At 37.6% G+C, this 16,302-nt stretch overlaps 1 protein-coding gene across 5 annotated transcripts in view; it reads left to right on the forward strand.

Moving 5' to 3' along the window:
* Nucleotides 1–4,506: 4,506 nt before the first annotated feature.
* The window catches only part of LOC107671695 (SH3-containing GRB2-like protein 3-interacting protein 1), a 34,247-nt gene continuing 22,451 nt past the window's right edge, over nucleotides 4,507–16,302 (forward strand). For 3 of the 5 annotated variants that reach the window (XM_016464617.1, XM_016464616.1, XM_016464620.1), the window contains exons 1-13: nucleotides 4,507–4,849; nucleotides 7,480–7,543; nucleotides 8,056–8,080; nucleotides 8,179–8,235; nucleotides 8,327–8,384; nucleotides 8,559–8,737; nucleotides 8,842–8,853; nucleotides 11,269–11,280; nucleotides 13,192–13,216; nucleotides 13,309–13,384; nucleotides 13,537–13,601; nucleotides 14,745–14,825; nucleotides 15,528–15,602. In XM_016464617.1, coding sequence (XP_016320103.1) covers nucleotides 4,840–4,849; nucleotides 7,480–7,543; nucleotides 8,056–8,080; nucleotides 8,179–8,235; nucleotides 8,327–8,384; nucleotides 8,559–8,737; nucleotides 8,842–8,853; nucleotides 11,269–11,280; nucleotides 13,192–13,216; nucleotides 13,309–13,384; nucleotides 13,537–13,601; nucleotides 14,745–14,825; nucleotides 15,528–15,602 — 739 coding nt within the window. In that variant the 5' untranslated portion in view covers nucleotides 4,507–4,839. The remainder of the gene's footprint in view (nucleotides 4,850–7,479; nucleotides 7,544–8,055; nucleotides 8,081–8,178; nucleotides 8,236–8,326; nucleotides 8,385–8,558; nucleotides 8,738–8,841; nucleotides 8,854–11,268; nucleotides 11,281–13,191; nucleotides 13,217–13,308; nucleotides 13,385–13,536; nucleotides 13,602–14,744; nucleotides 14,826–15,527; nucleotides 15,603–16,302) is intronic. The other 2 variants (XM_016464619.1, XM_016464618.1) reach the window with 2 other exon arrangements.

Here is a 16,302-nt window from a genome sequence, read left to right on the forward strand (position 1 = left end):
TTGCACATACTACAAACCATATGTGTTATGTTACAGTGCGCCAACAGCATATAATTATGCAATCAGGCAATTTTGCTTCAGTAGTTAATTCAGATGAGTGTTTTCCACCTGGCTGTGAGATACAATGTTTGAGCTATCAGGCTCTGTTAATATATAATTGTTTATGTATTTTGGATTTTTGTTAATATGTGTTCATTCAAAACTAGCAGTGGCTTAAAAACTCCTTGGAACAAAAGTATCAAACGTGTATTTGCCCTTAAAACAAAACGAAATCCAAGGGATTAAGGCACACTAATGGCACACTATTACATTAAAGGGGTCATATGATGTGATTTCAGTTTTTCCTTTCTCTTTGGAGTGTTACAAGCTCTTGGTGCATAAAGAAGATCTGTAAAGTTGCAAAGACTAAAGTCTCAAATCCAAAGAGATATTCTTTATAAAAGTTAAGAGTCAACCACGCCTACCTAAAACGGCTCGTTCTAACACGCCCCCACATATCTACGTCACGATGTGGGAAGATTTGCATAACGCCGCCCAAATGTTCACGCAAAGAAAGAAGGCGTAACTTTTATTCTCGCTGTAGTATTGTTGCCGCCGCCGCCATGTCGTCTCACTCTAGCCCTCCGGTTGTTCCTCACTCTAGCCCCCGGCCTCTGCTCACTCTAAACCGCCGTGTGTGACGCTGTGGCCTTCCAAAAATGGACACGACTAGAAATCAGTGGTTAAGTTGTATTTACAACACTGTTCCAGAACACTTCAATGGTAAGGGGCGTAACATTTCCGTCACACGCTTGAGGTATTCGGCCAATCATAACGCACTGGATAGCTGGCCAATCACAGCACACCTCGCTTTTTCAGACCGATGAGCTTTGTAAAAATCAACGCATTTCAGAAAGGCGAGGCATAGAGGAGAAACAATAACGTACAGTATGTGGAAAATAATGTTTTTTTAACCTTAAACCGCATAACCACATTTCATGACACCAAATACACAAAATAATGTTCTTTTTAGCAACATCATATGACCCCTTTAATACATAAAAAGGCCTTTAAACCAACTTTACAGTTACGTATCACTTGTTAGTTATTTCCCCTGTTTGCACAGACATAACAACAAAACACCAAAAACAGAACGAATCATTGCACTCATTCACCATGTATCAGAGTACAGATCATGCAGACGTGACATCTGCCACCACCCAGAGTACATAGGGAAGATTCTTGGGACGTGCTATTTAGGGTACTGTCACTTCCAACTAAACGTCCCGTGACACTTGGGTCAACTTTTTCCATTGCCGCCATGTCAGGAGCCATGAAAGCTTGGGAATTTTTTTTGGGAGCAGCACAAAAAGTTTGCAGTGTTTGACGTCAAAAGCGCTTGTTGTTCCAGCGTGCAGCACGTGGAAACTCAATACATGTGGGCCACTGGAGGCTTTTCTAAGGGCCCTCGGTTCCAGAGGAGGAAGTGATCAAGGCGAAAACAAGTCTGATCACTTTCCTTTCACAGAAAAGGATGAATTTCCTGATATCACTCAAGATGAGGGCCAGGTTGCATATCTGATGATGCTTTCACAAAATTCATTCAAGGAGAATAAAACAATGAGATTGTGGACAGAGAGGAAGGCAGTTCGAATAAGGTCAAGCATATGCCACCACACTGTATATATACTTATATATATATATATATATATACATATATATATATATTTTTTTTTTATATTTGTGAAATTATGCTATATTGGCATAAAAGAACAATATAGAGTTAAGAGAAGCTCAGATGTTCTGTTAATGAAACAAAGCCTTCTTTTATATACTGTAGAAATTATTTCATGTCTTTTGAATGTGGCAGATCTGACTATTTGTACAGTGCACAGAGTAGTTTGGCCGTTCTAGTAAATCAGTCGCTTTGGAAGGTAATCTGTTGACCACATCTAATCTTTTCTCTCATCCAGCACCACAAACAGAACGTCAAACAATCTGCAAACAGAAAATAAATGACGTCTTACACATTAGACTGTACTACAATGCTGAACGTATTACAAAACTTTTTGTACAAATACCTATTGTGAGTTTAATGCATTTCCTAATTTAATACAACTTTTTCCAGTAATGTGAACTGCATATTAACATTTATTTCTTTTGTAAGGTTAGTTTTTAAGGTTATTATTTTCTGTAAAATGTAGAATTTCAATGCCATTTAATCTTGATTTAAAAAAAAAAGCTGGGTGTACAATATAAATGGTTGACTGTAAATTACACACATTCTTTAAATTTTCTCTGCAATCTGAAATAAATAGTGTGTCTGTGTTTATTCCTGTTAACTAACCTACTCTAGTGTTGGTGCTGTTGTTGGTGTAACTTCTGTGAAATGACACATCTCAGATGAAAGATTCCAGTAGTTGTTCACAAGATTTCTAGATTTCATTGGCCCTGTTTTACAGTGTTTATTTACAATCTGAAAATCAGTTTGGCTGCTGACCCCTTGTGGCTATATATGGTACCTCTGTTGCAAAACAGCTTTAGTAATGCATGACATACAGTGTACATCATGTGCACCAAAATGCTGTGTGTGAACGATCATTTAAGGGGCTGAAAACTTGTAATTCAATAAAATACATTTAAATTTTAGGCCTTTATATTTGACACTTTACTTTTTAAAATTACAGATTCACAGATTGGGGGGAATCACAGATTCACTGACATTAAAGGAATAGTTAAAAAACATTTTTTTTTTTGCTGAAAATGTACTCACTGTCAGGCCATCCAAGATGTAGATGAGTTTGTTTCTCCATCATAACAGATTTGGAGAAATGTAGCATTACATCACTTGCTCACCAATGGATCCTCTGCAGTGAATGGGTGCCGTCAGAATGAGAGTCCAAACAGCTGATAAAAGCATCACAATAATCCACAAGTAATCCACACCACTCCAGTCCATCAATTAATGTCTTGAGAAGTGAAAAGCTGCGTGTTTGTAAGAAAATTAATCGAGGCATATTTTAACTTCAAAATGTTGCTTCTGACTAAAATGGTCGATTTTGATGTGAGAGGGATGGACTTTTTCACTGGAGGAAGCATTATTATGGTTTATGGACTCGTATTTTGGCCAGAAGCAACCGTTTAAAATTAAAATGTACTAATGATGGATTTGTTTCTTACAAACATGCAGTGTTTCACTTTTAAAAAATGTTAATTGATGGACTGGAGTAGTGTAGATTGCTTGTGGATTATTGTGATGTTTTCATCAGCAGTTTTTACTCTCATTCTGACGGCACCCATTCACTGCAGAGGATCCACTGGTGAGCTAGTGAAATAAACATATGCTGCGTTCAAGTCCTCATGGGACGTTCGTACTTACGAGTTGACAAGTCGTAATTATGACGTCAGGTGCGTTCAAGTCAGTTTACTCGGCACAAGATGGCGGTGTACCTTCTTTTAATAAACTTTTTTTACTTGGATTTCACTAGCTGCGTAACAAGAACATGACCAATTTAAGTTTATAGGACAACTAAACTATCAATTTAAACAAAAATTTACTGTCAACTACAGACGTTGCATCCATAGATTCCACCATGTTTCTCATTGACACGCACCCAACTCGGAAACTCGGGGCTTAAAGAAAATTTTGAGTTTCCCACTCGTAATAACGACTTTGTGGTGGCGTTCATGTGCGTTCAACTCGTAAATACGATCTATCCGCCATGAAATTAGCTATATAGACTAAAATCATTTTTTTGTACCAGGCTGTAAACATTTTTTTCTGCTGTAAAATTGGGCATTTTAACATGGGGAGTCTATGGGACTGACTCCCTTTTGGAGCCAGCCTCTAGCAGCCAGTCGATGAATTGCGAGTTTTAGTCACTTCCGTGTTGGCTTCATGAGAGAGAGCAGAAGGTTGCCACTTGGACATAATGCAAAATTTCTCTTGGATTTCAATCTTGGATGGCCTAAAGGCGAGTACATTTTCAGCAAAACATTACAAAGATTATGACATCAAAGTAGCCTACAGTATTTTTCACAGTATGGTGAATGAAGAAATAATATTCATGTATCCAAACTGTTATATTGAAAATATAATTAGAAAATAAAATTGAGAAAAATGCCTCAGATTTGGTCCACCAGCACTTCATATAAATATCGTTCTCAGGATCAGGCCAGAGTCCGTTCGCCCTCTTATCCCTCTTGTGAATGAATGTACGAACCCTACTACGGCATGGTTTAGTCATGAATATTAATTACGCAACGTGACGCAGACCTACCTGATTTGCTGACAAAGTTGCGTAGCACGCTAGTGAATCTTCGAACCAACAAATCGGCTCATGAATATGAATTCGTTACCTGACTGGACGGTCCTGGAAGGTTACCAACCGACGTCGACGGTCACTTCCTGACAAAGCACCGTTTGGAGTCTGGCTTGGGTAGACACAACGAACGGCGTCATGGCGAAGGAAAGACGCCGTGGCGGGTTTGGCGATGACTGTGGTGTGAATGAAGAGAATGAAAAAGAAGAAGAACCTACGTGGACATGACCTTATTAATATTCATGAGTAAAGCCTCCGCCATAGTACGGTTCGTAATTACGCGACCCTCCCACACTCTCTCACATTCTCCGTTCATCGGCTGTCCTCAGCATCCCCTCTGTGATGATGGCGTGTGTGGATGCTGCTGATGCGGCGGTGCCTGGGGCCTAATCCACCGGTTACCGGGAAACCCGAGAGGCGAGGACGTGAGGGGCTGGACAGTATGAGCCTTTCCTTTAACGACCGGTTACCGGATCACTGCTGTATCTCATGTCAGTTTGTTTGTTCGCGTGAAACCGAGGAATGAAGTGCTGCAACCATGATGCAAGGTAAAAAAAATCCACTTTGGGCCCTTAAATTAATCGCTTGTCCGTTGATATTATTTATTAGCGTGCTAATAATATTCCCTAGCCGGCTGTACTGTACATGACATCCGAATGCAGCACATGCTTGTTTTGGTGTCTGTCTCCTTGAAAGAGGTGAAGGATTATGTGTCTCACGTTGTATGGCCAGTGGGCATGTGTGTTTGCACCGTGACACACACAAACATCATGATGCCACATTTAAATTTAGGGTTTTCTGTGGGCCAGATTTACACATGTGCACAAAATAAATCTGCCATGCCATCGGGATGCGTGTGGTCCACAATCCTACCCCCACGATCTTACAGGTCACTTCATGCATTGATTTATTTCCTCTAATTTAAACGGATAGATCACCCAAAAATGTACATTTTGTCATCTATTCATCCTCGTGTAGTTCCAAACCTGTGTGATTTTTATTTTATTTTTTCCCTGGAAAATTGTATTAAATTCTGAAGAATAGAACTGTTTTCAACATTGATAATAATAATAAATGTTTCTTGAGCATCAAATCAGCATATTAGAAATGATTTCTAAAGTATCTTGTGACACTGTGAAGACTGGAGTAATAATGCTGAAAATTACAATTCTTTTAAACTTTAATATTTCATAATGTTACTGTCTTTTACTGTATTCAAATAAATGTAGACTTGGTGAGCAAAGGGACTTCTTTCAAAAAAAAAAAAGTAGAATCTTTTTAATTATTTTATTTATGGTTTTAAGGTTTTGTTAAACACCAACGTAGGATCTTGAATGAAATAGTTGATACACTCTAAAAAATGCTGGGTTAAAAAGGGACAAACCCAGCTATTGGGTTGTTTTGTTTTAACCCAGCGCTGGGTTATATTTAACCCAGCATTTTTTAGTGTACTGTTCTCAAAACCAGTCTGAATCAGTTTTTTTTTTTGAGATAAGCAAGTTTAAATAAAACCGAGTTCACTGTTGATCAGGTTCATATTGGTTAGAAATGCCTGTTTGTCCACAAATTTTGAATGTAGTGTAGTATGGACCACCATTATGATGTGTTTGTGTCCTTTTTTGAAGCTTGAATGCTCCAGTCAGTTCAATCAATAATCGGAAGGAGCAGCCAGTACATTCCTCAAAATTTCTCCTTTTGTGTTCTACGGAAGAAAAAAGTAATAGTTTTGATTTGAATGACACAAGGGTGTGTAATGACATTATGTTAGTGGGTGAACTATTCCTTGAATCCAATCTTACAAAACTGTCCTTATTAAGTGGCATTTTAGATTCAGTTGTTTAAGGTAGTGAGCAAGCTGCACGCAGTTTCATCTCCTCATATTTGTTTTGTAGTAACGCGACTTAATTGCTTCGCGTTTAACCAAGCGGAGAAGGAAATGTCAGCTTTTCCCTAGAGGTCTTTTAGACTAGAGGCATGATGGGTGAACCCACACAACTAAAGGCTTTTATACTGGCACTGAGCCCCTCAAGCGGTCCCGTATGCCAAGATCTCCAGGCTATAAATTCTTTATCTGTTAATATCGACCATGGTGCCAGTTCGTAGGGGCTCTTGTTTCTGCATAGAAGTAAACTAGAAGATAGAGAAAATATTGAAAAATAAGCATTAGATCTTGCATATTTGTTGCTGCTGACACCCTTCCATCATTAAAATGACTGCATGGTCTCATTGCAGATTTGGTCATCCAGGTTGAACATGTGCTTTGAATCCCAGTGTAGAGTAATGCTGCCTTGATGCAAATATATATTTTAAAAAATCAGCATTTAATTCAGTGCACTTAGAATGAGGTCTTGGGGAAAAAAATGTTTTGCATTTTTTAGTTGCAGATGTTGAAATATTTATAGGAAATGTCACTCCCCTGGTAACTGAATTCTAAGTTTGTTTTTTCAGATGCTAGTGAATTTTGCTGTCTACTGTTTAACCTATTGCTTTGTGTTTGGGTAGTTGATGACATGCAGTGGCAGCAGTGTGATATTTACATTATCTAAAAACATTTTGCAACTGCATTTTGCAAATTCTTGTATAATTGGTTATAACAGTTATTTTAAAAATGCATGAATGTAAAATATTTCACAGTATTACCGTTTAACTGCCTTGGTTAGCTCTTCTTTAAAAAAAAAAAAAAGACCTTTATTTCTGTCATGACAGATCTCTATATATTTGGTCTTGGATCAGCTACTCTGCTGCTGCTGCGGCAGAGCAAGTACCGAGACTTGCTACTGCCAATACATCCACAACATGCTGCTGTGAGCATGTAAGAAATATTGCTGCTGCAAATATAACATACATGAAATAACCTCCATATAGCGTACATGAATCACCTCGTAGCAGATCTATACAGGTGGAGCTGGGGAAGGTGGAGGGTTTCTGAAGCAAGCTGCAACTGCTACTGCAAGCACTAATCATATATTTGAATGTTGAGCAGCGAGCTCATTGGCTACCAATACAGGAGAGAACCAATCAGCTGTGCCATGTGATGATGATGTCATTAGGTCAGATTGAGTTAGACCTATCGGACTGCGCCATCTAGAGTTTCATGCCAGAACTCTGTATATACATGTTGCACTATAGAGGAACTGTATATTATTTTGTTCCTGATGACAAACATGACTTTTAACAGGACTGAAAAAGCGTACCCGAAAGGCCTTCGGGATACGGAAGAAAGAAAAGGACAGTGACTCCACGTGAGTAAGAACAGTCTGTGATGTGACCGTGGACATCAGCTCTACACAGATCTCTAAAGGATTTTCTGATTTGCTCACTGGTGCATGTGTAGAAATGGCTGCCTTGGCACAACCTAGTTTATTGTGATTTGAGTGAATTGTGCTTGCTATAATGATTATGCATCGCTAAGACTTAAGAGTAATTTAGTCAAATGTGCAGTAGTAGAAGAGCCAGTCTTTGACTGTTAATATAAAGTCTGGTCCATTTTGCGGCTTATTTGGACCACGAGTGTTTCTACACAACAGCATATTTTCAAGCTTGGCATAAGTACAAAAATGTATATTCATTTTGCATGTATATATGCATATACATGTTTTGCATGTATATTCATAATGCATATAGTAAACTCTGTGAGGGGTCACATAGTCACATTATATTATCTTTATGCCCCAAGTATGTTGTGTATACTTATTGTATACTTATCATTCAGTCTTATGCCTGAAATCTGAACAATTGCTTTCATTTCTTTCAGTGGATCACCAGACAAAGACAAATCTGTGAGTACAGCATAATCCACGTCAGTGAAGGCTTTGTTGTGAAATAATATATCATTGTTTTTGTTCTTACAATGTCTCGTCCCACGTTTCATTCTCAGAAAAAAGCCAATGGTGCACCTAATGGATACTACGGTGAGATTGACTGGGATCGATATGTAAGTAAATCTCTCTGAATGCTCATTTGTCCTACTGTTTTTACAGTTCCTGTGAATGTAATGCCCCATATGTTTGTCTGTTCTGTAACAGAACTCTCCGGATGTGGATGATGAGGGTTACAGCGTTAAACCTGGAGAACAAGGGGGAGATATCCAATCTATGCTTGCATATTGCTCTGTACTGTTTCTTATCTTTTCTGACATTTCATTTGTTAAAAAAGACTAAAAACTATGGAGATGGGACGAGTCATTTGAAGGGCCTTTTGTGTAGTATTTAGCCATGTACTCCTCCTTGTGAAACGAATTTCTTTAACAAGACTCACCAGCTCCAAAAGTCAAGATGTTATTCTCCTCCAGTGAGTCAGAGGGAGAGGAGGAGCATGGGAAGAAATTCAAGATCAAGATCAAGCCGTTGACAGCAAACAGTGGAAACTGCACAGTGTCTACTATGGATGAGCTGAAGGCCTCAGTGGGGACGCTGGCGATCTCTCCTTCTCCTCTGGTTAGTCTCGCAGTTATGCTTTACAGTGCTGATGTCCCATAGTAATATTCACATTAAAATACTGAGATGATTTCCTCTTTTCTTCTGTTTGTTTCCACACACAGAGAAAGAGTCCGGTAAGCAAGTGTTTTTATACTTCCTTAGACCATTAAAGATGTAGTTAGAATTGTATAATATCTGTCACATTCATGGTTTTGCCTTAGTTTAGTTTACGTGTCTTAGCTCTTAGGATCGTAACAGCAAATGGCAGATCCATTTAAAGTGCCCCTATCGTGCCATTTCATATATAGCCTTTCATGCAGTGTGTAATGTAGCTGTATGTGAATGTAAACGATCAGCAAAGTTGTAAAGCCGAAAGTTGCGCGATAAATAAAGTTATTGTCTCCCAAAAGAAAGAATCGACTCTGAACAGCCTAAACGAGTCGTCAGGAATTCGAATCCCACTTCCGTGACAGCTACACGACACGGGGTAATACATTTGCATAATGCTCACCTATGTGCAATGGTCGTATGGTTTCCGACACGCGCTGTACGCGGTAGACCAATCACAACAGACTGGGCCATCTGACCAATCAGAGCAGAGTAGGCTCACGGAAAGGAGGGTTTTAGAGAGACTGAATCTTAGAACTGCTTCGAACGAATCGTTGGAAAATGAGGTGAAATTAAATGCATATTTTGAGAAAATGAAAGCATTTTTTGACCTTGCATGCATGTAAACCTATTGCAGGAGACGCTTAAAACAATATTAGGAACCTTAAAATTGACATAATAGGGGCACTTTAAGGAGTTTACTAGAACAAATGGAAATTCAGTCAGATTGATTTTAATCATCAACAACGCTTGAAGTGAATCTGAAATGCTTAAACAAACTAAACTTAAGCCTAGTTCAAAATGTAGGGATACATGATATATCAGTGATTTTTTGTTATTATTATTTATATATTTAAAATGTTTTATTGGTGTCGGTCGATATTGGATATATAATTGTGCATATTTATATCCACTACTTGTACATTTAAAATATATTTGCCCTCATCTAATGCTAACATCTGTTTTTCACACACATATATACAGTACTGTTCAAAAGTTTGGGGTCGGTAAGATTTTTTCATGTTTTTAAAAGAAATTCTCTTAAGCTCACCAAGGCTGCATTCATGTGATCAAAAATAGAGTGAAAAGTAATACCGATTTTAATTGTATTTTTATTATATTATTATGACATTTTATTCAAATTTAAAATACCTGTTTTCTATTTTAATGTATTTTAAAATGTAATTTATTCCTGTGATGGCAAAGCTAAATTTACATGATCCTTCAGAAATCATTGTAATATGCTGATTTGCTGTTCAAGAAACATTTCTTATTATTATAGTTGTGTTTAGGGCTGCACGATAAATCGCATGCGATATTTAATGCGCATCTTGTCAGAAAGCCGGTTCTGTAATCAGCGGTAAATCTCCATCACGTGCGTGCTTTCACATTGAGCAGCATTAACTACACAGAGCCGTTGTTCACTGACTAGCTGCGCAAAAAATCGCACGAATATGAACGTGGTTTTGCGCAGCTCGTCAGTGAACAACGGCTCTGTGTAGTTAATGCTGCTCAATGTGAAAGCACGCGTTAAATATCGCATGCGATTTATCGTGCAGCCCTAGTTGTGTTGCTTAATTTTTTATGGAAACCGTGATGCATTTTTTATCTTTTATTTATCTAACATTATAAAAGGATTTTACAGTCACATTTGATCAATTTAATGCATCATTGCTGAATAAAAATATTATCAAAACAATTTTACTGAGCCCAAAATTTTGAATGATAGTGCATTATATATTTTTTCATACAGTTTTATTCTCTGGTGCCTTGTACAATTGTACTATTATTTTTATTTATTTATTTTAAAGATATTTAGACAAAATAGTATTGAATATTGGTTATTGGCCATAATGTGAAAATAATCTCGTCTTAACAGTATCAGTCAGAATTTTAATATTGGTACAGCATCGCTACAGCTATGTTTGAATAAATACTGAGAGAGATATGCGTCAATCATAAATGGTTTTTTAAACAGAACTTATTTATATTATTTGAAGTACTGGCTTTATGTACATTTACATTCATGGATTTTGCAGACACATTTATCCAAAGCAGCTTACAGTATATTGCATTAAATTTATACAAACCCATAACCATGCTATTGCTATTGCCCTGTTGTACTCTTTGAGTTACACGTTTATAATGCATTTATGCATCATGTATAATGCAGAAGTGTGCTTCTACATCTCAGTTTTTATTTAACTTTTTAATATCACATAAATTTAGTAGCCTTAGTTTGCCAGTCTAGACATTAAGAAAGAGTAAACACAACTAAACAATTAGAGAATGTGTTGTCAAGTTTCATGTGTGGTTGGTTTGGTCTGTGTGCTGTAGGTGAGGAAAGATCCATCACAGATCACATTTTTTGTTAATATCTGTCTGATCTGTCACTCGCTCTCTGACCAGGTCTGTTCTTTCTCCTTTTTTGCTGATCTCAGAGGCGAAGCCCAGTAAGTGTGGATTTTGTAAATGTCAAAAACTACTACAAAAATGTATTGTGTGTGATACAGAGGTCTGACGCTGCTATCGCATGCACAGTGGGGCTAGAGCCTTTGTTTGGCTAAACCTTTCATTGTGATGATGCTTCATGCTGTGTTACTGCTGTACTGACAGCTTGATACCCTCATGGATCAGTATGAGTGAATCATTAGATTCTTGATATCATCTGCAGCTTCAGCATGTTAGATGTGAATGTTCCAGCGTTGGCACCTGGACTCTGTTTTCCATTAGCTGAGGATGTTTGTCACTCATCAGTTGTGATAAATGGAACTAATGGAAATCAATGTCCAGGTGCCAAATAATACCCTCTGCCTGATATCTCTCAGAATTTAGTTTTATAATATTAGTTGTACTGTTTTTGACTCTTTCATGTTTTAACAAATTATACATGATTTTTTTTTTCTTACTTTAAGCAAGGATGCATTAAAGGATTAGTTCACTTCTGAATTAAAATTTCCTCATAATTGTCTCACCCCCATGTCATCCAAGATGTTCATGTCTTTCTTTCTTCAGTCGAAAAGAAATTAAGGTTTTTGAGGAAAACGTTCCAGGGTTTTTCTCTATATAGTGGACTTCAGTGGGGTTCACTGGGTGGAAGGTCCAAATTGCAGCTTCAGTGCAGCTTCAAAGTGTTCTACACGATCCCAGACGAGGAAGAAGTGTCTTATCTAGCGAAACGATGTCATTTTCTAAAAAAAAAATTACTATTTATATACTTTTTAACCTCAAATGCTCGTCTTGTCTAATTCTGCGTGAACTCTGTGCATTCCGGTTTATGCCAGTTAGGGTATATCGAAAAACTCCCATCTCATTTTCTCCTTCAACTTCAAAATCGTTCTAAATCGTACTACATCGCTGTTTTGCCGTTTTTTGTAAAGGGCGTTTGACCTTCTTTGCACGTTTACTTTGTAAACACTGGGTTGGTACTTCTGCAGCGATGCAGGATGATTTTGAAGTTGGCGGAGAAAATGAGATGGGAGTTTTTCGACCTACCCTAACTGTTTTGAATGGGACTGCACAGAGTACGCATGCGCATTGCAGAGCTACACAAGACAAGCGTTTGAGGTTAAAAAGTATATCATTTGTATTATTTTTTTAGAAAATGACCGATCGTTTCGCTAGATAAGACCGTTATTCCTCATCTGGGATCGTGTAGAACGCTTTGAAGCTGCAATTTGGACCTTCCACCCAGTGAACCCCACTGAAGTCCACTATATAGAGAAAAACCCTGGAATGTTTTCCTCAAAAACCTTAATTTATTTTCGACTGAAGAAAGAAAGACATGATCTTGGATGACATGGAGGTGAGGAAATGATGAGGAAATTTTAATTCAGAAGTGAACTAATCCTTTAATTTGATCAAAAGTTACAGTAAAGATAAATGTATCGCAGTTTCTATAAAAATATGAACCAGAACCACTGTTTTCAACATTGATAATAATAAATGTGTCTTGAGCAGAAAATCAGCATAGAATGATTTCTGAAGGATCATGTGACACTGAAGACTGGAGTAATGATGCTGAAAATGCAACTTTGCATCACAGAAATAAATTACATTTTACAATATATTAAAATAGAAAACAGTTACTTTGAATTGAAATAATATTTCACAATATTACAGTTTTTACTGTATTTTTGATCAAATAAATGCAGCTTTGATGAACATAAGAGACGTCTTTCAAAAACTTTGAAAGATGTCTTTCTTGTAGGAGTTTAATTTTTGGAACATGTTTTATAGTAATGCATGTGTGAATGTCAAAGAAAGAGGGTTTCTATCCCATCATGTCAGTTAATATAAGTCTTTTATAGTCTTTGAAATGTCTTTGTTATTGGCATTATCTTCTTTTGTGACCTTTGTTCCAGTGCCAGATGAAACGAAACCTGTCAAGTGAGTGTTTATTTGGAAATATTGACTTCCTGTGTATTCATATCACTCCAGTTTGTAGATCATAGAGGTCATTTTCACTTTGCATATTCCAGGTGAGGAGATTGCCAGACCACGACGATCTACTCCAACACCCACGACAACTCCAAGACCCGGTTCAGACCCGCCCAGGTTAGTACACCATCTCAAACCCTCATGGAACAGTTTGTGCTTCTGCTCACTATTGAATTACTCATTCTCAATTTAATTACATTACTACATTTCATTGCCTGTATACTCTTGGTATGTTTTGACCTTGTATTTTCCTTCTGTCTCATAAAAAGAGAAAACACAACAGTGTTCTTCGGCTCGCCATTTGAGACCAGTTTTGAAGCACACAACTCAGAAGGTAAAACAATATTCCTAAATAACCGAACACCGATGAGTTACTTTGTCAAAATGTGATTGTGAGAAGTTTCCGAAAAAATGTAATTGAAATGTAAATTAAAGGGTTAGTTCACCCAAAAATGAAAGTTCTGTCATTAATTACTCACCCTCATGTCGTTCTAAACCCCTAAGACCTTCGTTCATCTTCAGAACACAAATTAAGATATTTTTGATGAATTCTGAGAGCTCTCTGACCCTCCCATAGACAGCAATGCAATTACCACGATCAAGGTCCAGAAACGTAGCAAGGAGATCGGTAAAATAATCCATGTGACATCAGGGGTTCAACCGTAATTTTACGAAGCTACGAGAATACTTTTTGTACGCTGTGACGAGTGGGGGCGGGGCCAAGAGCCGTGGGAACGGAGTGAGGCCGGTGGAGTAATTGATAATGAGCGACACCTGCACCACTCACCGGTCTCGAGTCTCACGGAGGAGCTCCGGAAGGATAAAAGGGAGGAGTGACGACCGTGTTGGAGGAGAGAGGACCAGGCCTGGAGTTTATTTTGTGGTTTGGTTTTGTTTGTGCGTGACAGTCGTCCGCGAGGGGCTGTCGCGCTGTTTTGTGTTTATTTTATTATTAAAGTTTTGTTTGAATGTTCGCCGGTTCCCTCCTCCTTCTTCCCGAACTACGAACTTTGTTACATACGCAAAGAAAACAAAAATAACGACTTTATTCAACAATTCGTCTTCTCCGCATCACCCTGGTGCCATTTTGTAGAATATCCACTTCTTCACATTCACATTTTCTTTGTGTACAAAAAGTATTCTCGTAGCTTCGTAAAATTACGGTTGAACCCCTGATGTCACATGGATTATTTTACCGATCTCCTTGCTATGTTTCTGGACCTTGATCGTGGTAATTACATTGCTGTCTATGGGAGGGTCAGAGAGCTCTCAGAATTAATCAAAAATATCTTAATTTGTGTCTTGAAGATGAACGAAGGTCTTATGGGTTTAGAACGACATGAGGGTGAGTAATTAATGACAGAATTTTCATTTTTGGGTGAACTAACCCTTTAAAGAATTGTTCTTCCGTGTCATGCATTACTGTGATTCATAAGGTTTGTATTGTGGGTATTTCTTTCATGAATTTTAATGACAGTGTTCCCGGTTGAGCCGGAGCTCTGGTGTCAGTCCACTTCTCTCTCCTCCTGTGTTCTGAGCAGATCTCTGCCCACTGGAGGTACTGCATGTCAAATGTCCAAAATGTTTTTTGATAATGCCAGTTTGAAGCTTCAGAACTCCCCCAGTGAAGGCGCCAATAAAACACACAATGGTGGCAAATGCTAAAATAGTTTCTTATGAAAGGGCCTGAATCCTACAAAGCATCACATTTCACTGCTCACTTCAGAGTGTGACTAGATCTACAAAATTAACCAGAAAAAAATCACATGTATTAACACTTTGTGCTTTGAACTGGTCACACAAAAATAATTCACTTTAATTTACAATTATTACTGATTTTATTAATTGATTAGCAATGTAAATTGTTATACATAAGGGCATTTTTTTGTGCTTTTGTCATTTTTATTAGTTTTGTTTTATAAAAAATACTTCCAAATAGTTACATTTATTTTTTATTGTAGTTTTATTTCAGTTTGTAATTTTAGTACTTAAACTTGTTAGTTAGAGCCAACATGTCTAATTTCGGTTTAGCTTGTTTTTTTTATTTTGTTTTTTATTTCCGCTTTATTTCAGTCGACAGAAATGTTTTAAAATATTTTTTGTTTTAGTTAGCAATAACAGCACTGCATTAAAGCACACTGTACATAGATGTTAGCATCTGTATGATATTTTAATAATCATAATGTAAATTATTTATACTGTGTGGTATTCAGTAAGGTAGTACTTTTTTCCGAACATGCCCTGTCATCTGTCTTTTCAGCTCCGCCTCCACTTCCTCCAAAGAACATTCCTGTGACCCCACCTGGACGCAGCTCTAGCTCCGTAGAGTCGTCCGGTACGTACTGACACTTCCCATTTAGCATCCAAAATTGCATCATTTCAATCTCTTGAAAGAACAGGGTTCCTGATATTTGATATTTTCTTTACGTTCTTTATATTCTGTGCAGTGGTCCATTCACAGCAGTGACAGAAATAAATGTTTTTATTAAATATTTTATTCAATTTATATACACTGAACAAAATTATAAACGCAACACTTTTGTTTTTGCCACAATAAAAGGCCAACCTAAGGCACACCTGTGCAATAATCATGCTGTCTAATCAGCATCTTGATATGCCACACCTGTGAGGTGGATGGATTATCTCGGCAAAGGAGAAGTGCTCACTAACACAGATTTAGACAGATTTGTGAACAATATTTGAGAGAAATAGGCCTTTTGTGTACATAGAAAAAGTCTTAGATCTTTGAGTTCAGCTCATGAAAAATGGGGGCAGAAACAGAAGTGTTGCGTTTATAATTTTGTTCTGTGTGTATTATTATTATTATTATTTTTTATTTATTTTTTTTTTTAAGGGAAGATATTTGCCACCTTAAAGGTGGGGTAAGCAATTTCTGGTAGCCAATGTTGACATTTGAAATCACCAAAACAAACGCGCCCCTACCCCAAAAGGGTCTCGCCCCTATTTTGATAGCTCCGCCCCACACATACGTATGCAACCCAGGCAACGATTAGTTCTGTGAAACAAAGCAAAAC

This window comes from Sinocyclocheilus anshuiensis, unplaced genomic scaffold (assembly GCF_001515605.1).
Source record: "Sinocyclocheilus anshuiensis isolate Anshui unplaced genomic scaffold, SAMN03320099.WGS_v1.1 scaffold524, whole genome shotgun sequence".
NCBI classification, from domain to species: Eukaryota; Metazoa; Chordata; class Actinopteri; order Cypriniformes; family Cyprinidae; genus Sinocyclocheilus; species Sinocyclocheilus anshuiensis.